Source organism: Prionailurus bengalensis, chromosome B3 (assembly GCF_016509475.1).
Source record: "Prionailurus bengalensis isolate Pbe53 chromosome B3, Fcat_Pben_1.1_paternal_pri, whole genome shotgun sequence".
NCBI classification, from domain to species: Eukaryota; Metazoa; Chordata; class Mammalia; order Carnivora; family Felidae; genus Prionailurus; species Prionailurus bengalensis.
Genome location: NC_057355.1, coordinates 7,664,990 through 7,687,349, shown reverse-complemented (window position 1 = coordinate 7,687,349; position 22,360 = coordinate 7,664,990). Strand labels below are relative to the sequence as shown.

At 49.9% G+C, this 22,360-nt stretch overlaps 1 protein-coding gene across 4 annotated transcripts in view; it reads right to left on the bottom strand.

Annotated features, from left to right (window-relative positions):
• NTRK3 (neurotrophic receptor tyrosine kinase 3) overlaps window positions 1–22,360 on the bottom strand; it is a 398,764-nt gene that overhangs the window by 263,879 nt on the left and 112,525 nt on the right. For all 4 annotated transcript variants that reach the window (XM_043554722.1, XM_043554724.1, XM_043554725.1 and 1 more), the window contains 6 exons: window positions 20,805–20,873; window positions 11,189–11,346; window positions 10,377–10,519; window positions 9,804–9,945; window positions 9,080–9,376; window positions 667–690 (listed from right to left, as the gene is read on the bottom strand). In XM_043554722.1, coding sequence (XP_043410657.1) covers window positions 667–690; window positions 9,080–9,376; window positions 9,804–9,945; window positions 10,377–10,519; window positions 11,189–11,346; window positions 20,805–20,873 — 833 coding nt within the window. The remainder of the gene's footprint in view (window positions 1–666; window positions 691–9,079; window positions 9,377–9,803; window positions 9,946–10,376; window positions 10,520–11,188; window positions 11,347–20,804; window positions 20,874–22,360) is intronic.

Genomic DNA, 22,360 nt, shown 5'->3' with positions numbered 1-22,360 from the left:
TCTGTGCCGAACAGTAAGGGGTGCGCTCGGTAGGACTGTCCACTATCTCAGCCCACACACAGGGCAGAAATGAGTGCCCGCTGCTCTCCCACAGGGGACAAAAGGAAAAGCAATAAATACAGGTTTCGCCACAGCCCATGAGCAAAACACCACATTCTTTTAGGATTGTCTAGTCCTAGCCCCAAACTGCTTATAAACTGAGCCTCGATAATTCCACTTGAGGACACACAAGCCTATCAGGAGAGCTTGTAAATCACTCACAAGGTGAGTCCCAGCCAGAGTCCGGGGTCCTCAGAGCAGGTGAGGAACACAGGTGTAGAGGCTCCCCGTTCTCTCCACGAGAACAGGGTTGACCAACAGGGGTCTTACCCGGGAATATGAAACCCCACATCCCTCCTTCCCATCCAGGCAGGGAGACCCACAACAGGCTCAGACCTCAGAGAACTCCCTGGGGGAAACTGAGGCCAAGAGCCCAAGAGGTGTGCACCTGGAGCTTCCTAAGAGGTATTTCTACTCTCCGGCTGACCTTCACAATTCACTCAGATGCTCTCAGCTGCCAGGGGTCTGGGGGTGGCCGTGGAATAGGAAAGAGGGCTAGGTGGATTCAATAATTACTGAAAGTATCAGAATGACTCAGTTCCAAAGCAGAAAGTAAAGCAGACTTACTAGAGACAAAGTTATCCGTGCTCTCTGCAAAAAAGACAAAGAGATAATTAACAAGTGTAATAAAACCCAGAACAGATGCACTCTAGCTTCCTAATAGCTGCGACCTCCCCCATTCGCCATGATTCCCCCGTCACCCGGCAACTGAAAACTAAAATCCTTGGCATATCCACCCCTCCTCCACACTACACAACCCCTTCAGGAGGTGGTCTTCCAAGTGGGAAGGAAGGAGAGAGAAAGCTCCTGGCTTCGAGGGAGGTGGCCCGGCCCACCTGGGGCCTATGAGACGGAAAATTAAAACGAGACACAACGTCTCACCCACGGTGCTCCGTCCTTCGGGTACCCAGAGTGCTGGGGGTGTTGGTGGTACCTCAGAGCCAAGAAGAAATGCTGCACGGGTGGGCTTCCCCCGACCTTCCCTGAAAATGCCAGCAGCTATGACCCCAAGACTGAATCCTCAAACTGACACGTGGAGTTTATTCTGGCAGGTCCCGGAGACGTTCCTGGGAATCCCTCTATGACCCTGCCCGACCCCCGGACGAAAATGTGCTACTGGACCTTTGCCTCTAGAAATGGCTCACCTAACAGTGAAAGCTCATCATTATTAGACACTGATTATGAGCCAGGGGCTGAGCTACATGCTCTATGTCACACATCGCTCGATCCTTACAAGCATCCTAGCAGGTGGAGACCACTATCCCCATTTAACAGAAACAGAAACAAGCTTACAGACGTTAAGGAAGGAACCGCATCTCACTCATCCAAGAGGGCACAGAAGGAGCTGAATTCAAATCCAAGTCTGAGCTCGTAACCACTCTATCAGAGATTCTCAAATTCTAGCAGGGAATAGGACCAACTAGGGCGTGAGCACTATCTTTCTCCAATCAAAGGAATGAGGGCTTCCTGGAGAAATGCATCATTTCAGGCCTGGGTCAGAGGAAGCATAAGATGTACCTGGAATATCTCATAGTACTGGAAAGTAAGAAAGTGCTCCAAGTTAATGGGGGCACAGGAAAAGAACACAGGAGCCAAGGTGAAGGAGCTTCCAATGACCAAATTTGGGACAGTTTAAGCAATAATATAAATAAGACAGTCATGGATTGTTATGGGCTGAATTATATCCACCCAAAATCCATATGGTTGAGATCCTAATCTCCAGTTCTTCAGAACATGACTGCACAGAGAGACAGGGTCTTTAAAGAGGTAATTAAGTTAAAATAAAGTCATTAGGGTGGAAGCTAATCCAGTACGGCTGGTGTCCTTCTAAGAGAGGATATGAGGACACAGACCACACATGGAAGGAAGACCACGTAGAGATACAGAAAGAAAACACCCATCTGCGGGTGCCTGGGGGGCTCAGGCGGGTGAGCGTCCAACTTCGGCTCAGGTCATTATCTCGTGGTTCATGGGTTCAAGCCCTGCGTCGGGCTCTGTGCTGACAGCTCAGAGCCTGGGCCTGCTTCGGATTCTGTGTGTCCCTCTCTCTGTGTGTCCCTCCCCACTTTGTGCACGGTCTCTGTCTCTCAAAAATAAATAAACGTTAAAAAAATTAAAGAGAAAAAAAGAAGACACCTGTCTGCAAGCCAAGGAAGAGAGAGGCCTCAGACGGCATCAACTCTGTGGACACCTAACCTCCAGGCTTGGGAGGAAATAAATGTCTCTTGTTTAAGCCGTCCAGTCTGTGATACTCTCTTATGGTAGCCCAAGCAAACTACATGCATCATAAGTCATAGGACAAAATAAATACCCATGAGTCCATACCAATATAAATAAATAACTGAATGAATGGGGAGGAAGAGAAAGCTCTTCCTTACAGTAGAATTCCACTTAATAAATACAGAAGGAATGACAGAATTAGAAAAATTACCACTGACAAATAACCACCGTTAATAACCGTTTCAGGCAAGAACCATCAATGAATGCTAAAATTAATGTGTGAACGCATGATAAGAAACAAGACATTTACAAAGTTTCAAAATATTATACTCGTTTAGTTACAAAGGGAGTAAAAAATCACTTTGCAGGGCGCCCGGGTGGCTCAGACGATTAATCATCTGACTTCGGCTCACGCCATGATCTCATGGTTCCCAGGTTTGAGCCCTGCATCGGGTTCCGGGCTGATCGCTCAGAGCCTGGAGCCTGCTTCGGATTCTGTGTCTCCCTCCCTACCTCTCTCTCTCTCTCTCTCTCTCTCTCTCTCTCTCAAATATTAAAAAAAAAAAAAAAAAAAAAAAAAACTTTGTTTAAATAATAAAAAAAATCACTTTGCAGTGGAGAACCGTAGCAGACATGATGTCGACCAAGTTAATGTCACCGGTAATAAGAAGCATAGATGTGCCCTCTGATATGATGTCCTGAAAGGACACAGCATCGTTTCTGTGGTGTTCGTGCCAAAAAATGCATTAACCCATATTTAATTGGGAGACGAGAGCAGACAAACCCAAACTGTGGGGAAGCCCACAAAATAACTAGTGACTATTCTTCAAAAGTGTCCAGCTCAGGAAAGACAAAGACAGACTGAGGAACCTAGAGACTGAAAGAGAATAAGGTGACGTAGCATTACGTGCAGCGTTATGACCCTGCTTTGGGTCCTAGAGAAAAACGGGCACCAGTGGACAAAAATAAAGAATAAAGTCTGTAGATGGTATGGATAGCAGTGTCGGTGTTAATATCCTGCTTCTGCACATGGGATTGTGTTTATGTAAGATGCTAACATTTGGGGAAGCTGGGTGATGGGTACAAGGAGGTTCTTTGTACTGTTTTGTTACTTTTGGGGGTAAATCTTAAACTGTTTCAAAATGAAGAGTTCAAAGTCTTAAAAATTTTTTTTCCAAAAAATATATATATTTTTAATAGACCTAGATTATTGGTCCTCACCCCAGAGATTCTGAGTCAGGAAGTTTGGGGAAGGTCTTGCCAATTTGCATTTCTACCAACTTTTCAGATGATTCTGATGCTGCTGGTCCCTCTGAGAACCACTGCATTATATTACATCTACTCCTGCCCCAAGCCTACCACACCCTGAAAAATAAGAACAACTCATTCACTTATTCATTCATTCATTCACTGGCTAAGTCCTCACCGTCATTATAATTATGGCTCATTAAGCATACACCAGCAAATCTTCTTCTCTACCTGTGGAGAAAGTGATGCTTTCTGTGAAGGAGTCTAGAGAAAGTCCTATTTATAGTGAATGTACCATTAACAGCTGGCTTGCATTATCACCAATAGCGAAACCATAGAAAGAGCCCGAATGTCCATCGACTGATGAATGGATAAAGATGATGTGGTATGGCTATCACTCAGCCATCAAAAAGAATGAAATCTTACCATTTGCAGTGACATGGATGGAGCTAGAAATGTATTATGCTAAGCGAAATAAGTCAATCAAAGAAAGACAAATGCCGTATGATTTCACTCATATGTGGGATTTAAGAAACAAAACAGATGAGCACATGGGAAGGGGGGGTAAGAGAATAGAGCAAAGCAAACCACAAGAGACTGTTACTGACAAAGAACAAGCTGAGGGCCGATGGAGGGAGGTGGGTGGGGGGTGGGCTGGGCGGGTGATGGGGATTAAGGGAGGCACTTGTGATGAGCACTGGGTGTTGTATTTAAGTGGTAAGTCACTGATTTCTACTCTGGAAACCAATATTGCACTGTACGTTAACTAACTAGAACTTAAATTAATTTAACTTAAATTAACATACGTATATGTATGATACATATAACATATATGTTGCATATACATATGATTAATATATATATTATATATACACATGAAAATAAACGGCCGGTCTGTTGTCCATTTTGCACCATTTGAGGCAGACCAAGGGAGCTTTCTCCAAATTCCTGAGCCTGCCCATCATGCTACCACCTTTCCTGGATTGCACGTAACCAAATGCCTGATTTGTGGGAAGGATGGAGGAGAAGGGGTTCTACCCTTGGTTTCAGAGCCCGAGGAAAGAGAGGTGCCAAATCGATCCATAATTAACACCGATCTGCTTATTTCTCACAAGGCTCCCATTTATTAGAGAATAGTCTCAGGTCAGCCAAATGTTTCGGCCACATCTGTGAACCCCGCAATCTCCCAATCAGCCTCCGTGCTTAGCTCCCTTGCTGGAGCCTAGGAACATTCTCCTGTCCAGGAAGCACGTGAGCCTCGGAACAGGGAGACTTCATGGGTCTCCTCTAACCTGGAATTTTGCACTGGAAGAGGACAGCTGTACCAGGAGTGGTCCTCACCTCTGACCCCACCAGCAGCCGGGGAGATGACCGTCTGAGCGTGACCGCGGCGGGCATGGGCATGTGTGCAACGCTCTCCCAGTCCCAGACTGCACCCCCTCCAGTCCCAAATCGCGTCAAGAAGAGCCTTGCAGGGAAAGCCGACAAGGCCCAGAGAAGGGAGAAGGGAGGCAGCAGCCTGTGTCCAGACAAAGAGCCGGACAGAGACTCTTTCTGTCCAGCCCCAGCTTCAGCTGGAAGAGGGGAGCGGGGAGGCCACGCCACAGCATCCGCTCTCACCGCGCATCCCGCACAGGAGCCCCGTCCCCGCACCCCTGCACTCAGCTGCCGGGGACTCAAACACGGGGAGGAACACCTCCTTCCCGCTCCCCTGCCCCCCGGCCCTGGACCGGGCACCAGCAGCCTGTGACCATGTGCTGGTCTCCACAAGTTCCTCAGGGCAAGGAAACCAGCCTGGACAGAGGCCGAGAGCTCGAGGGCAATGATTTCTCCCTTCGTTTGTACCCAGCGTCCCGAGGGAATTCTGCTTCTGCTGTTGTAAAAATCTCCGTGAAGGAACTGGACTTCCCGGCCAAGTAAAAAATGAGAAGTTAAGAGCTATGGCAGCTCACTTATTCCTAAATATTCTGTCAGGGGTTCTCAGATGTTTGTTGCACGTGTGCAGGAAAACACATGCACACACACACAGACACACGCACACACACCCCTTAACAACATTCCTCCTTTTATCACATCTAAGGATCTCCAACTTCACATTCTCTCCCAGACTACAGCCCACCCTGCAGTCACCCCCAGCCTCTCCTGGCCCTCCGCTCTGGACACGTGAATCCCTGATTTTTCCTGGCTTCCCACTCCTATGCCCTGATCCCCTCTGGTACCCCCTCTAAGGTCCTAGAACCTCAAAGAGGACTGAGCTCCATGCTTCCTGAACCATCCTCTCTAACCAATCCTTCCAGGGACCTCCTTCACCAAAGGCTGGATGCCATGCTGAATATTCTAGTGCTTCTCTCTGTTCAGCATGGACAGTTTAGAAACACACACACACACACACACACACACACACACACAACTTTTCCAGAACATTTTTGTTTTAATGTCCTACTGAGAAAATCCTTACTGATGGAAGCCTCTGCATTTCCAGAATGTCCCATTAAATATATTCATTCCAATCAAATCTCTCCCATGGGTCTCAGGACCATGAGGAGTCAGGAAAGGAGACCCTCACCTTTAGATCTTGTTTTGCCCCCAACATAGATCCCTTGTCAGGTGCCCTTGTGGGTTTTCAAAAAAAAATTAAAACAAACAGTACTCTGGGCTTACTCTGTGCCAAGCACGGTTGTCAGTACCGGAGGTGGATGAATCCACCATGGGCGAGCTAATCTTCACCACCGCCTTGGAGATAGAGGCAGGGGGCGGAGTAACTTCCCTGAGATCACAGAGCTGATGAGCGATTTAGATTCCTAAATTCATCGCATCCCTCCACCTCCCAAGAATCCCGGTTTAAGAGCTAACAGCTGTTGTTGAGCCCCCTTGGCACTCGTCACTGTGTTTCCTCCTCAGGGCAACTTAGGCAGGGAGCTGTTGTTCTTGCGCCCATCCTACAGATGAAGAAGCAGAGGCAGGGTAGTGATCGTCGTTCGTGACACGCCAATCACGTACCAAGCGCCAACCCCGTTCTCGGAGCACAGGCTGCCTGTCTGGCAGGCTCGCAGAAGGGATTTGCGCCTCGGTCTGATTTCAGAACCCTCGTTCTTAATCCCCATGCTCTGCTTGCCCGAGAGCGAGAGAGGACCACCTGTGATAAACATAAATGGGACGTCCCGACACCCTCGTGGCAAAAGAGAAGAGCAGGAATCCACAGACAGCCTTCCAGCCAGGGCTCGGCGGGTACGAGGCGGACTGCCTGCTCCTCCAGGTAATTTACTCTCCTGAACGTTTTAGACGTTTTGACGTTGGCCCATCTTTTCCCTGTCACTGCCTTTTCATCATGCGTTGATTCCTTCAGATTCATAAAGCAAGCAGACTTCCGCACAGGGTGGCCCTGGCAGGGTGCACGTGGCTCTGAGGAAGTACCTGCGGGTGAGCGGTTTCCCCTCGGGCCTCTCTGACTCTCCCCTCATGCCCACCTCCTGTGGCCACAGCCCACCGAACACCAAGGCAGCGGATTACAAACGAGGGAGCACCAAGTCGCCCGGGGGCTTGTTGAAGTATGGAGTTCTGGACCCCACCCCAGGGCTTCTGATTCAGCAGGTCCGAGTGGGGCTCAAGGATCTGGTTCTAACACCAGGTGATGGTGATGCTGCTGGTCCGGGGACCCCTCTTTAAGAACCACTGGCCTAAAGAGAGTTGATAAGGTGGCAAGGGTCTCCAGAGACCATGAGATGGGGATGCTGTGTCTCTTGGGGACAGAAAAGGGTGTCTGTAAGGCTGGGAGGATACAGAGAACGGCTCTCAGGGCAGCCTCTGTGGGGAGGAGCCCAGAGTGACTCACCCTCCCTCCTGAGTATTTGAGGGCTCCCTGCTCTCTCCAGGCCCCAGGAGCTTCCCTCTGGAAACATGCTGCCTCAGGGGACTTCATTCCTTGCCCATCAGGGAGCGTACAGTCTCCTCTTTAAAAACTAGAATTCATTCTCTCATCACTAGGCAGACAGAGGCAGGGCAAAAGGGCCTCTCTAGCCCCTCACACCAGCAAGGCCTGGCCTGACTATATGCCCCTAAGAGCAAAGTATCTCTGCAGCTAAAAGCTGCGGCTTCCACAGTGCCCCCGGGACTCTTCCAGCTCCCAAAGCAGGGATGGCGTGGCCCACGGTGGGAAAAGTCCCGAAGCTTTCGGCTGGGCATGCTGGGGCGGTGCTGGAAATGCCGGACCAAACAGGAATGCCAGGGTCTTAAACACCAGAGCGTTCTAGACCCTCTCCTGAGCGACCGTGCACCACCCTCCTCCCCCCGGGCCTCAGTGGCAAGAACATGGCCTCCCACGCAGCCTCATTCTCCGGAGTTTCACTGTTGGAGCCTCCCATTGGGTTCTCCTTGCACTGAAATACACAGGATCTCCTGGAGCTGCGGCCTCTGTTATGTGCGGGCTCTGAAGTCACCTGCACGTAAGCAGATGTGGCACAGTGCTGGCTCTGGCTGCCCCGTGTGTGAGGGGGGGCCGGGGGAGGGGGGGTGTGCATGCGCACCCGAGACCAGTCTTCACACTCCCCTTAACCTCAGCAGAACCCCTGAGATCTGGAGACTGAAGGTCATCCAGCCTGTTCCCAGCAGAAATCACCAAGGTCATCAAAGATCCCGGGTTTCACTGACGGAAAGCCATCAACTGCTGAACCCACTGAGAGAGGCTACCCACACGTGCACTAAACTCTTTGGGTGTTTTCTGCTCCTCCGACTTAGGAAGGTATTCGAAATACTGTAGCCCAGGCAGAGAAAGACAGAATCGCCTCCCAAACAGTCAAACCATAAAGTTCCTTCAGTACTCAAAGGTCCACTCAGCATTAGCACCACCGCTGGCTGATGACCTCGGTACCACACCCCCCCCACACACCCCCACTCCACTAGGTCACCACAGAACGGGAGAGAAAGCTCAGAGCTGGAAGCCTACACTCTCGCCAAGCCTTGCTACTAACCAGCAAGCAGAAGGAGGCTCAGGGCACCCATCTGTTAAATGTGGGGTTGAACCGGACAGACCCTGAAACCACTGCAATAGAAGGTCGTCGAACCATCATTAGGTGCCAAAGCCTGTGGCACGCGCTTTGCACACCTTAAGTCATTTAAGAGGCCTGCGATTCTTACGAGTGGTATCGTCATGCCCACTGCACAGATGAAGGAACTGAGGCTCAGAAAAGCAAACCGTCACGCCCAGAATTTCACAACCCATAAAGGGCTGGGTCGAGATTCTCCGTCTTTCTTGTCTAGCTCTCAGTCCCTCTCTCTACCATAAAGGGGCACGTCCATATGCACACAGCTGCACACTCCCGAGAGGGTCTGGCTTTTCACTGCGACGCCTGATGAAAAACAGCAGCTTTACCTGATTTACTCAAAATGCTGGTGGGGGCTGAACACGCCCCCGGGTGAGTCTGTGACCGGAGGTGGCGGGATGGAGGCTGACGCTGTGCCTTCTCTCTATCACTGCCCCGCCCCGCATGCTCCCGGAAGGCCGCGCCGCCCTCACCTGGGAAGGGCTCCTTGAGGAAGTGGCCGTTGATGGTCTGGTTGGCCGTGCCCAGCGGGTTTTTGGCGATAAGGGTGTAGTTGCCGTTGTTGTAGTGGGTGGGCTTGTTGAAGAGCAGGCAGCCCTCGGACACCTCGCCCTCCTGGTAGTACTCCACGTGGGTGATCTTGGACTCACGCAGCGGCTGCCCGTTGTGCAGCCAGTGCAGCGTGGGCGGTGGGTTGCCACGCACCACGAACTCGATGCAGTGCTCCAGGCGCAGCTCGGGCTCCTCCAGGCTCACCACACGCGGAGGGTCTGCGGGGGATACGCCAGCTGACTCCCAGGACTCAGAGTCTCCCGCGTCCCAGGGCAGCCTTCCAGAAACTGGGATGGGAATCCCAGTTCTTCCCCGGCCAGCTCTGAAAAGACTGGGGGGACAAGCGGTTTCCCCACCACCGTCCCCAAGGAGGGGGAAGGGATGGCCGTCTTTACCCGAGCCTCCCGGGTCCAGCGCACCTGGAGGGCTCCTTCCCATGACCTTCTAGGGGGTAACAGAAGGCAGACTTGGGTCAACTGTGGGGTATTCTGAAACATAGATGAGGTGGAAGCATGCCACCTCCTGGGGGACAGGGACAGCCTTTCTGGAGTTACCAGCCCAGGACTAACTCCTCGAACACCTGCCCCGCCTCCCACGCTGCCATCACCTCGGTGCACAGCCACCCCCTTAACGGCAGCCACTCACAGTGCACGGTGAGGGCGACGCTGGCATTGCTCATGCCCACCACGTTCTCCGCGATGCACGTCAGGGTGAAGCCGTTGTCCTCACTTGTCACGTTCACCAGGGTCAGGTTGATGGCGTGCACATTGGTCCAGTTCAGATTGGTCTGAAACCCCAACAAAAAGAAGGAATCGGTTTCTACAAAGTGACTCCCCACCCAACTCCCGAACACCTTCAGGGATCAAAAAGAAAGCAGTGCAGCAAGTGAAGGAGGCGTTTCCTGCTGCTGTGCGCACCAAGGGCCAGGCTCTCTATAGCCAAGAGCTCAGGAAACCCTCCCGTTTACCCTAGAAGGTGAATGGTAGCCTATACCCATTTTACAGATGAGAAAACTAAGGTACAGAGAAACTCACTGGCCTGTTTAAGATCAAGCTGGCAAGAAAAGACTGCAGCTGGGTGAAAATGAAGTCTGCACGAACTCTCCTTCCCCTTCCTTATCCTCCCATGCCCTGCTTCTATTCATGATCTAGCTCGTTTAGACTAGGGCGAGGGCTCCCTCCCCAGCCTCCCGATGGGGCCGGAGCCTCAGACGCCTACCTGGTGGGTGTTGATGGACTGCAGGCCAGTGACTATCCAGTCTACGTCAGGCAGCGGTGATCCAGAGCCATTACAAGTGATGACGGCATTGTCACCCTCTCGTACGGTCAGGTTGACGTGGCTCACGCTGATCTCAGGAAGGTCTGGGAGGGAGGACAGGATGAGGGGAAAGGTAAGTGAACACTTAACACCAAAACTTCGTCCCTGGTCTGGATGCTGGCACTTTTGGCACCAGCTGCTGGAGCTCCGGGAAGGCCACAAGTCCCTGCACCTCCTGGGCAGATGTCAGACCTCGTGGGTGGGGGTGGGGCAGCTCCAGCAATGACGTCAAACGGCATCTTCCACTTTGGGCACGCTTGTCAAGCTTTAGTCTGCTTCAGACTCCCACGAGGAGTTTGCTAGGAATTCAGATTCCCGAGACCCATCCTGAGACATTCTGGGATCTTGTAAGTCTGTGGAGCCCGGGAACCTGCTTTTCTGAAGTACCTGAGATTCTCCTGATACAGAAAGGTCTAGAAACCATGCTTGGAGACATACTCCTCCGGGTCTGGTTGACAAGCTGGTCAACTGTGGTCCATTGACAAGGGACACGCTTAACCCCTGTCTTCATTCCTGAAACCAGCCTTCTCACGCCTGGCTCACGAAGGAACAGGAATGACCAAGGAGGTAAACGGTAAGCTAGACCTGCACCCCGTGCAGAGTTCCAGGCCGGGGTGGGGGGTAAGGCCCTGGTTCTCCAGGCTACTGCGCAGGGCCGTGTCTGGGGTGTGAGGGATGCCTCCCCGGAGCGCGGTGCCAGGAGGCTCACTCACCACACTGGCTGATGTTCATGCGGAAGAGGGGCAGCTGGGAGCCGTCCGCGTTGATGCAGTAGAGGTGCTGGCTGCTGAGCTTGGCCTCCCCCTGCTCCTGCCACAGCTGCATCCAGCGGATGTCACAGCTGCAGTTGAAGAAGTTCTGCTCCAACCTCCTGTGGGCAAGACGACAGGGGAAGGGACCTCCTGAACCGAAGATGGCCCAGCTCCCTCCCCGGGGCTGCGAGGGAGGCCCCCACCTGCTCTTCAGGGACGAAGCAGAGGAGGGGTTTAGCCAGCTCTCGAGAAAAATTAAAAAATACTTACAAGTCCATGAATTTATCTAGTTTTTAAACTAATAAACTCGTCTGAAAAACAGAAATCTACTCCACTTAACCTACCTTGGCAACGAGACCCTTTTAAATATGTCAGCTTGGGATGCTCCTGTTCTCAAAACGCCTCCAGCAGCTTCCCATCTCATTGAAAGCCAAAGTCAAAGGTCCACGGGGTACGCACTGCTCTCCATCACCTCTCTGATCCCATCTCCTACCTCACGTTCCTTTCCTCTTCTTCAGTCACACTGACCTTGCTGTCTGACAAGGTCACTAGCATGACCAGCCTGCTCTTGCCTCAGGGCCTTTGCACATGTTGTTCCTTCTACCTGCAGAGTTCTAACCCATAACGTATCTGCTAGATTGGCTCTCTCACTTCATTAAAGAATCAGATGGCCTCCTCTGATCACTCCTACAGGTAAGCTACTGCTAACCCCTGCCCTCACACTGTCCAGTCCTCCCCACCCCCAACTATTCTCTTCTTTTGAGGATTTGTCACTGCCCAGCATCACTTTGAAAAATTATTTGCTTGTTTATCACCTGTCTCACCAAACAAAAATTAACCTCCATGGAAGTCAGAGACATTGCCTATTTGGTTCATTGCTGCATCACCAGTACCTATAACTGAGCTTGGCAAATAAATACCCATTGAAAGAACAAAAGAAGGGAAGGGGAGGGAGGGAGGGAGGGAGGGAGGGAAGGAAGGAGGAAGGAAAGGGTTACTCTCCCTGGGGAGTAAGTAGTTAGCTATTTCTAAGATATGCTCGAAGCCCATCCTGGGACCAGCTTTATTCTTTCATAAATTCAACAAAATCCTTACTAAGCCCCTGTTCCATGCTTGGCTGTGGGCTGAGTGCTGCTGATACAGAGGTGAAGAAGACAGTCTCTGTTCTCCAGCGGCACTCAGCTTAGTAAAGAAGAGCATCTGACAGGGAAAGAGTCAAGTTCAAGGCCTTCCTTCTCCACTGACTTTCCATGTGACTTAGAGCAAGTCCCCGCCCCTCTAAATGGAGTTATCTCATTAGGGGGACAATGAATGGCTTTCACTGATATAAGACTCTTCAAGTAAAGGGCATCTGATAAATCTGAATGCCTGGATCGGTAAGAGGGATGTGATTCTCTTTCTGGACCAGTAAGAAGATAAATCCGCTGGTGCCCAGACAGAAGGGCTCTTGGGTAACCAGGATATTTTGGACAAGTGACAGAATCCCGAAGTAATTAAGCATGCATCCAAGTTGATCGGCTTTCAGGAAGAAGTGAGGCCCCGGGGGGAGGAATCCGTGTTTCCCAGCCAGTAGGACACCACAGGTAGAACATGGCAACACCTTTGCATGATTTCCCTTTGGACTGAAAGTACGCTGCTCTCTTTCAGAAAAGAAGGGACCTAACCTTCACTGAGTATCTGCTTCCCACAGCCACCCTAGGAGACGGCCAGCACTGTCCCCCTACAGACGAGGGAGCTCCTCTTACGTTTGGAGGGGTGAGTCACATGCTCGAAGTCCCTCGGCTGGTGTGCAACAAAGCAAGGCTCCATACCTCGGCCCGCTGACTCCAAGCCCCGTGCACTCTCCACCCCACCTATCAACTACGAGGTGCTTCTGGGTGTGACGGGAGACACAGAGGAGCCAGCACCACCCCTGACTTCGTGGCTCCTGGGCAGAGACCCGGGGAAGAGTTCAAGGCGATGCTGGAGGCTGAGATGGGAACACAGGAAAGAAAGGTCGCGCCAGGGCACAGAGTTCACGTCGAGCGGCACTGGGAAATAAAGCTGCAAGGGGGAGTGGAGGCCAGATGGTGCAGGACTCTCGCTGCCACACTGAACATCGAGAAGTCTGGAATTCATCCAGGGGGCAGTGGGAACCAGTGAGACCCTTGGAGCTGGAAGTGATGGGAACAAAGCCGGTCTGTGCAGGATAAACTGGGGAAGAGGAGAGCTGGGGTGGCACACTGGTTGGGGTGTTTTCCAAACACGGGGTCACCGTGTAGTCAGGGAGTGCGTGCACTTCTTAAAGCACCCAAGCAAAAGGATAAAGGGATGAATGGGAGATTAAATCCAGTCTGCACACCTTGATGAGACCCAGCACCTGGCGTGAGGCTCTGTGCACTCAGACAGGACTTCTCCTCCTCATTCACGCGTGGACGCGTGGAGGCCACCAGGCTCGATGCCAACGTTCTCAACCTTTTTGGTCTCAGAACTGCTTTTTACTCCTAAAAATTACCGAGGGGGCTCAGTCGATTGAGCATCCGACCCTTGGTTTTGGCTCAGGTCATGATCTCACGTTTGCGAGTCAGAGCCCCGCACCGGGCTCTGGGCTGGCAGCAAGGTGCCTCCTTGGGATTCTCTCTCTCTCCCTCTCTCTCTGCCACTCCCATGCTCACTCTCTCGCTCTCAAAAATAAATGAATAAACTTCTAAAAAGAATTACTGAGAGCCTCAAAGAGCTTTTGCATGTGTAGATTGTATCTTTCACTATTTCCCATCTTGGAATGCAAACAGAAAATTTTAAAACAAGACACTGCCATTAGCACAAACCCCCTTGGTCATCAGGGCAATGATGTTATCACATGGCACGTGGCCTCTGGAAAAGTCCACGGCACCCCCACAGGAGAATGGAAGTGAAGAAGGCAAAGGACATGTCAGATTCCACCTCGTGGTCTCCCTGAGAGGGTCTTAGGGACCCCTGCAGGAACCCCGGACCCCCATTTGAGAGCTGCTGCCTGGTTAATAAGGGCCCAGAGTAGACTGGTAAGAGTGGGGGAGGGGCGGAGGGGATTAAACAGGCACCTTAAAGGAAGACAAGGTGGTATTTGAGGCTTTGCTGGAGGCACAGGGAATGAGTGGAGGTTGACACCAAGGTCTGAAGCTCCAGGAGACAGGAAATCAAAGAGAAGGTCTTTAGTTGAAAACAGAAGAGAAGGAACCAGTGGAAAGAAAGAGGTTCGATGTACTAGGAATCGGGATGAGGTCCTAGAGGAGCAAAGTGAAGGGTGAGGTCCAGACCTTGGCGGTTGTCTGCCTTGGCATTAAGGCTAGAGGCCACCGTGGCCGAGACAGCGGATTGAGAGGAAAGAAGACAAGTGGGCAAGAGAAAACGAGAGCTGAGAAAGAAAAATGGAGAAACACTTGCGTCACACTTAGCACGTGCCCGCCACCACGCTCAGTACTCCACGTGCATCACCCCCGTTTAACCCTCACGGCAAGGAGCAAGCAGGGGCAACGGGTGTGTGATGGCTTCCTTGGGAAAAGCAGAAGGTCAGGATGGCTGCCCAGCACGTGGAGGGCAAGAAGGCCTAAGGACGCGGAGCAGCGTTTGTATTCGTGTCGCAGGGGAGGCGTGGACGGGCCTGGAATGGTAGCCAGGGTCCAGACGCTTGCATATATGCAAACTGGACCAGGTCAGCCTGGTTTTTCCCAGATGCTCACTTGACAAGATGTGGTCATTCATTATGAAGTAGTTGTAAAAATACAAATTATCCACCTGGGTGGAAAAGATTAGCAAGCAAGGGGCTGGGCTGGGTTGCTTCGAGCCCCACGTGCTTCATTCAGTCCTGCCTCACCCCAGCCCTGCTCTGCTGAGTACCCCGACTTCTCAGTGACCCCCCCCCCCCCCGCCAAAGGGCCGACAGCACCAAAGTGTCCTGAGGCTGGTGGGAGAATTAAGTGGGCTGACATTGCCACGGATAAGCACACTGGCTTTTTGTTTCCTTCCATCCCTTTCCTCTAGAACGTGGTCCAATAGAAAGGATGTGCCATGAGACCTGGCCCACCCTCCATTCCAGAGTCTCCTGGAAACTGCCAAATAAACCTCAAGTTTTCCCCTATCCCTCAGGACTTTCCTCCTAGAGAGCAAGACGCACACACACAACAGAAAGCACGCCGAGTCTCTCAACAGGGGTGCCCTGGGCATCCTCGGAGCGAACGGACCACAGTCTTCGCACCCTGACTCGGGGAGATGGGCCACAAGCAAAGAAAGGCAGCCCTCAACCTACATGATGCTGTCAGTTGTCCCAGCGCGTCAGGTCTCTCAATGAGGGGCCCTCAGCCCCGGCTTCAGGGGCTGTCTCGAGGATCCTGAAGTAAGGCTTTCCCTGCCCAATCAACAATGCAGATGGCCCCATGAATAATACAGCAACAGCTGCTCCAGGGCAAAGCTTACCAACACCCAGCCCTGGCCCCAAGATGGCCTGGGGCCTAATTGCAGGGCCCTAGGGATTCCCACCGATTAACTCAGCCCCATCCATCCAAGCACGCACACACAGACACCCCGCTGCACGACTAAGGCCACGACAGGGTGTTTAGAAAACACTGATTCCCCTCCCTCCGGTCATCACTCTGGCTTTCTTCTCCCCGCCACAGCGCTGCCAGTGGCAATCTGGGGCCAGCAGGAGAAAATGTAGAAGGGACACAGACCTGCTGTCATTGAGGGAAGCACGTCCAGAGGGCCAAGTGATCATCGCTGGCCTCCTAGAGGTAACACAATGGCAGAAGTACACAAAAGATCTGGGTTGAGGCGGCCGTCACCTTGAGCAAAGACAGTGCACTGAACTGTGTCTCTCCCAACCCCTGCCCCCCCCCCCCCGCGCAAAGATCTGTTCAAGTCCTAACCCCCAAGACCCACGAATGTGACCTTATTTGGAAATGGAGTCTTTCAGGATATGATCAAGTTAAGGATCATGGCATGGTCATGAGACAGCATCATTCTGGATTTAGGGTGGGCCCCTATATCCAATGACTTGGGTGTCCTTAGAAGAGGAGAGACCACAGACAGAGAGACAGGGAGCGCAGCCACATGAAGATGGGAGTCACAGACTAGAGTGACACTGACACAAACCACGGAACACCAGGAGCCACAGAGCCATGAGAAGACAGAAAAGACGAGCAAGGATTCCTCCTGAGAGGCCCTGAAGGGAGAGGGGGCCTGTGAAGCCTTAGCTTTGGCCTTCTGACCCCCAGAAGAGTAAAGAGTCACTTTCTATTGTTTCAAGCCTCCAAATTTGTGGTGGTTTAAGGCAACCCTAGGAAACAAATATGGCAAGTAACTTGCTTTTCCAAGACTCTGCTTCAACGGCTGCAAAACGGGGGTAATTGCGCGCGACCCTCCTTCTTCACAAAGTGATGAGGATTCGTGATAACACACGTTAATGTGCTTTGTGAACCAAAAGAGGCTAGAAAGAGGCCAGAAATTATCATTACAGTAACTCTACTATTCACATGATCATTCAGGGACTGCTCTGAGAGTTATGGAAAGTGATCATGCCCAAGTCTGGGAGAAAGAAAGTGCCAGGATCAGCCCAAACCCACCCCCACACTGAGTTAATATTTTACCAAGTCAATTAAATCTGCAAATTATACCAGAGGTAATATCATTTTGCTTTAAGAAAATGAAATCCTCCAATCTGTTTTAATCATGACTGCTCTGTGCATGCAGGGTATTAAGAGAAGCCTGTTCAAGATACACTAATGGTCCTTAGGGTATTTCTGGAAGGTTTCCGTGCTGTGGGTTTATATCCTCTGGTGCCTCTTGCCTTTGCCTAAATTGTGTCATGGGATTCAGAATCCAAGCTTCTTTTCTTTCTAGTTCATTCTTTATCTCTAAGACAATCTCTTTTGATTCTTGCTCTGATTTCTGGACAGACAGTTCCAGTCTTCTCTGTAAGGAAAAAAAACACCATCTTGATATAGCCAGAAACTTCTCAGAGCAACTGTGCACCATCAACTCAAATTTCTGCAAACTCGTGCCATTGAAACAGGGCTGAGGACTCCAAAGGGAGTCCTGAGAGATGTTTCCAGTTCTCCCAATAAGAGAAACACAGTCTGGACTTGTCAGGGGCAATGGGCCAGGCCAAGACCATACCCTTCATGGGTATGGTCTTCATCTGACAAGAGTAAGTGAGAAATGAGTAAAGGAAGCCTCCAGCACATGACAAGGGCTCTGAGATGCTAACTTGTCTGGGTTTTTTTTGCCCTGGTGATATCACTAGGGAAGCCACCATCTTGAGAGTGATTTCCAGAAGGAGACAGGTTAGTATGGGGGTAAGAAGGGGGAGGGGGGAGGTGGCATTGCTGAGTTGTTTAAGGAAAGAGCACTGGTCTTTGAAAACAGCAGACCTGGATGGTGGTAATGCTAATTCCCATAATCCCAATTCCCATGACCACTCTTGAGCTCTGTGATCTTGGACCAGTTGTTTAACTTGGCAGGGCCTCAACCCCTCATTTGCAAAACTGGTTATAATGATACCTCCCATGCGGGGTTGCTCCAAGGATGAGACAGGACTTTGTTCATAACAGGTGCTCAATATATAGCATTTTCGTCTCCTCCTCTACTACTGGAAAGGTCAAAGACACTCAGTCTTTCCAATGAAGAATCCCAACAGCATGCTTTCTCCTATCAAGGATCTTCTAGTGGGAGAGGGTCTGGTTGGGGTAGGCAGACATGCTCAATGGCAGAATGAAATGTGCTGAGAAATCACTGCACGCCCTAGTTTACCCTTTCTCTTCCCGCAGAAGGTGGCTCAAAGCCGCACACTTCTGGCTTTGTAATCTTCCGGCTGCCACGGCACGGAGAGCCGTCTCCCCTCGGCCTCTCTCCTCCAGGGCCAAGATTCTTTCTTCCTGGAAATACCCAACCCATCCCCACACCCCAGTCCACAGGCTCCACTGGGCAGACCCTGGCAGTCTAGAAGGCTCGTGGCAGATGGCGCCATGTGGACTAATCAGGAAGTCGGACAAGAAAATATTACCCCCTCTTCCATTTGCCAGGAACTGAGATTGTTTGGATTTTAATCATAGCCACAGCTAAGAGCCAACATGAGGCCCCTCCATCCAAAAGATAAATTTTCCACTCTCAACATTCAATTCTTCCTCAAAAATAGACCCCTACCAGGGTGATTGCTCCTTGGAGGGGGGCTTCTTTATTTTCCAATGTAATTTTTTTCTTATTTAACAATATGACAGAAATAAAATACTCTTGGATATGGTGGCTCTCACACACTGACTCACACTGGAGGGGACGTCTTCATTCCTACATAAGTCACATCTAGCTCACCGGTGTATTGATCCCGGGCAAAGATGAATGCAGAATCCCATGATCCTCTGGGATAAATCTGACATTTTCTTTAAATATATATCCACGGAACAACTGTTTCTAAAACTCCACGAAACAGGTCACCATTGATTTCGCATCCAATGATTTTTCAGAAGGAGCACTGAACGTTTTCTCAATAATTCAGCCAACTGCAGACCCCAGAGGTCCCCCAGAGAGATACTGTCCCTCGCCTCCTACAGAGGAAGGGGCAGGCATTCCAGGAGAACCAGACAGGAGACTCCCAAGAAAGAGAGCCCCCAATTAGCTCCTTATGACAGAGTCCCTGATCAGTACTAGGGCAACATCAGAAAGAACTGCAATCATGCACTTTTTGAAAATTATCACAGAACCTATCCTTGAATTAGAAAGAGATTTTAAGAGCCTGGGAGACAGCTAAGCATAGCGGTCAAGACCTTGAGTCCATACACTAATGGGTATGGGTAACCCAAACCCATTTGGTTAATGGGTAACCCAAAACGTGATACTTAACCTTGCTGAGTACCTCAGTGTCCCCAAATGTGAAGTGACAGTACTAATTCCTACCTGATAAATTTTTACAAGAATTAAACAACGTACATAATTCGAGAGATTGCTTGGCCCAGTGCCTGGCACAGAGTTAGATCTCAGAAATCACTGTTGGCAGTGACCTTAGCAGTCATGTTCATTTACCACTAAGGTTTTTTCCACCTACAAAGATGGAAATGAATACAATGCATCAAGTCTAATGGTCTGGCATTTAGCTGTCTGTGACATCGTCTAATTTTTCAGTGTTATATAAACAAATATATATTTACCTTTTTCCAAGCTCAGGTAGTTTTTAATTGGTGTACATCAAGATCTCAGCCCTACATGACCTGAGAATTGTTGATTGCTATGTCTACTATGCCCAGGCCAGACGAGTAGCCCAGAGGAAGGGGCAAAATCCTAAGAAAGGCAGTACTAACCTAGCAGTATTCTCTAAAGTCTACAATACTGTCGAAGAGATCACCTCTGTATTCCCTGACCCGAAATGGCCTTTGAAGAAGCACAGGCACTCAGGTCCATAAGGATAAGTAGGATATACAAGGCCCTCCCGGGGTAATGGGCTTACTGGGTCACTGGATATAAATATTCCCCTCCTGACCAACTTGGTTAGAAAAGCTAAGATTATGACTCAACCATGAACGCAGGTGTTCCCAGGTGGGGGGAGGACAGGTTGAAAGGCCAACATCATGGGCAGAGACCCAAGGCCACTGCCTCTTGGTAAAGATACTAAGCAATCTCTATTCAGTGATTTGGATTTGAGTCACTAAGTAAAAGGGAACACGTGAGCAGTGTCTCTGGAACCCTGACTCCCTAATTTCATCCACGCCTTAATTCCTTTCCAATTTATTCCTTGATTTGTTCCCCCGACATAATATGCTGTCCTTCCTGCACAGAGGTGGCCCTGATGACTCACACATCCACAGGAGTTATTTTTTCCAGCAGTGGTCAGGAATTTTCACTCATCCATCCAACACGGGTTTGTACAAAATGCCTGGAGGGGATAGGGCTGAATCCATGAGCCTTGGAAGGCACCAAGGCCAAGAAGTCCACAGGCAGATTAAATAAATACATGGACTTGCCTCCCACCATCCCCACCATCAAGATGCCCATACTCAAGACAAACAGGCTGACAAAAGATTATGAGTGATGGACAGGACGTGTGGTCTGAAGTCAGAGGCCTGGGTTCAAGTCCTGGGTTGGCCAATCCCTAATAATGCAATCTTGGCTGTGTCTCACATGCCTTTTGGGGGCTCAGAACCCTCACCTTAAAATGAAAAAATACATTTTTTATTGGAGATATCCCATGATGCTCATGATGATAAATCTAAAGTCACATAAATGAAAGCACACCTAATAATCTACAAAACCGTGTATTATCAATGTGATTTATTATAAATTCATAAATACACTTTAGTATTATAAATGTCAACGCTGTTATTACCAGTTACCTACAGATAACAAAACTGTGCCCTGCTCAGAGGTAAGATTCCTGTCTTCTTCTGAAATGTACTGTGCCAAAAAGAGCCTCAGAAATCAAACAACAGGGTGGCTCACTCTCACTGAACATGGTATACTCTGTGTCACCCAAGCCGAGAAGCCCCTTCGAGCGCACACCCAACCTCAGGTGGCTCCACTGCCCAACACGTCTCCCCACCCAGCCTACTACGTGCATGGTCTTCAAGACCAAACTTACAATTCCCGAAGACTCAGCGTCTGGAAGAGCTGCCATGAGAGTGTGGTAAGCCGGTTACTCGACAGGTTTCTGCAAGAATGACAAATAAAGGGGAAATTAAGGGACAGATCTGCGTAAGTAATGCCCATGGTAGTAAGCTTGGTTATTTCACGGGAGCCTGGCTGTGTTGTTGTTCTCCTTGGCTCCATTCTGCTAACAATATATGCCTGCCAGTAGTCAAGGCCACAGATTAGGTTTGCAGAAGATTTCGAAGAAAGGGAGAGATTTTACAAATGTAAAAAAAAAAAAAAAATCGTGGTCATTTCCCCACATCCCCACACTACAATAAGGGTTCAGGGAACCTTCTGGAAGCCACCCTCCTCCAGGAGAACAGAGACCTCTCAGGGTACACAAGCCAACTAGTATTCTTTTTCATTTCTGTTACTGAAGTGTCATGGATATAAAAACAACTGTGCATATTTAATGTATACATTGTATACTTCAAGATAAGTATATACCCGTGAAACTGTGACCATAAACGATGCCATAAACAACCAGCAACTCTAAAAGTATCCTACTCTCTCTCTCTCCTTTATTTTTTTTTTTTTGCAATAAGTATTAATATAAGATACATCCTCTTAACAAGTTTTTTAGGTATACAATATGGTATCATTAATGGACTATGCTGTACCATAGCGTATCTAGGACTGACTTACTCATCTCGCATCAGTGAAACTATATACCCTTTTACCAACAAGCATTCTTAACATTCACGATAGTGGAAAAAACCTCTGCAGGTCACCTACAATTTCTTCTACCCAGTCTCTCCCCCAGCAAAGAGGTCCATCAATGATCAAGACATCAGCCTTTTGTTCACACTTCTGTTCTCCTCCTAATGGCTATTTAATTGTTCTCATTAGGATGTACAGGGGAAAGGAGTAGCCATTAGTGTTCCAAATAATAGAAGAAACACGCCCACGGTTATCACTTTGCCAGGCTCGACAAACAGCTTCTGATGTGGTAGCAGCCCTTAAAGGCAGCAAACACTGCTAGAACTGAAGTGGACCCCAGGAACAACATACTCACGTACTGATGAGCACGGATGGCTGTAAGGATGCCACGTAGGTGCATACCGACCCACACGCACACAAGCATGTGTGTACTGGCATCCATTAAACACACAGGTAGCAAATGCAAACGCACACTCTCGTTTATTCACATAAGCATATGCACACATATGCTTACACACGCACACCCCTATTTAGGTGATTTCTATAACAGACACTTGGGGAGAACCAAATACAGGCTACAGTGAGGAATGAGGGGTGGACGAGACAGAAGGAACCCCTGATATTTTTATTCAAGTTATAAGGGAGTAAGCAAGAGAGCTGCTGTTTGCCATGAAAAGAAGGAAGGGGACAAGGTGATGGCATTACCGACGTGGAAGAGGGAGACGGCTCCTTTACGCAGGAGTTTAGAGAGGTGCTCTCTGAGAGGGTAACAGCGAGCTGAGCCCGGAGTGAGAAGGAACCAGTGCCAGGCTTGGGCTGTTCTGGGCAGTGGACACCAAGAAGAGC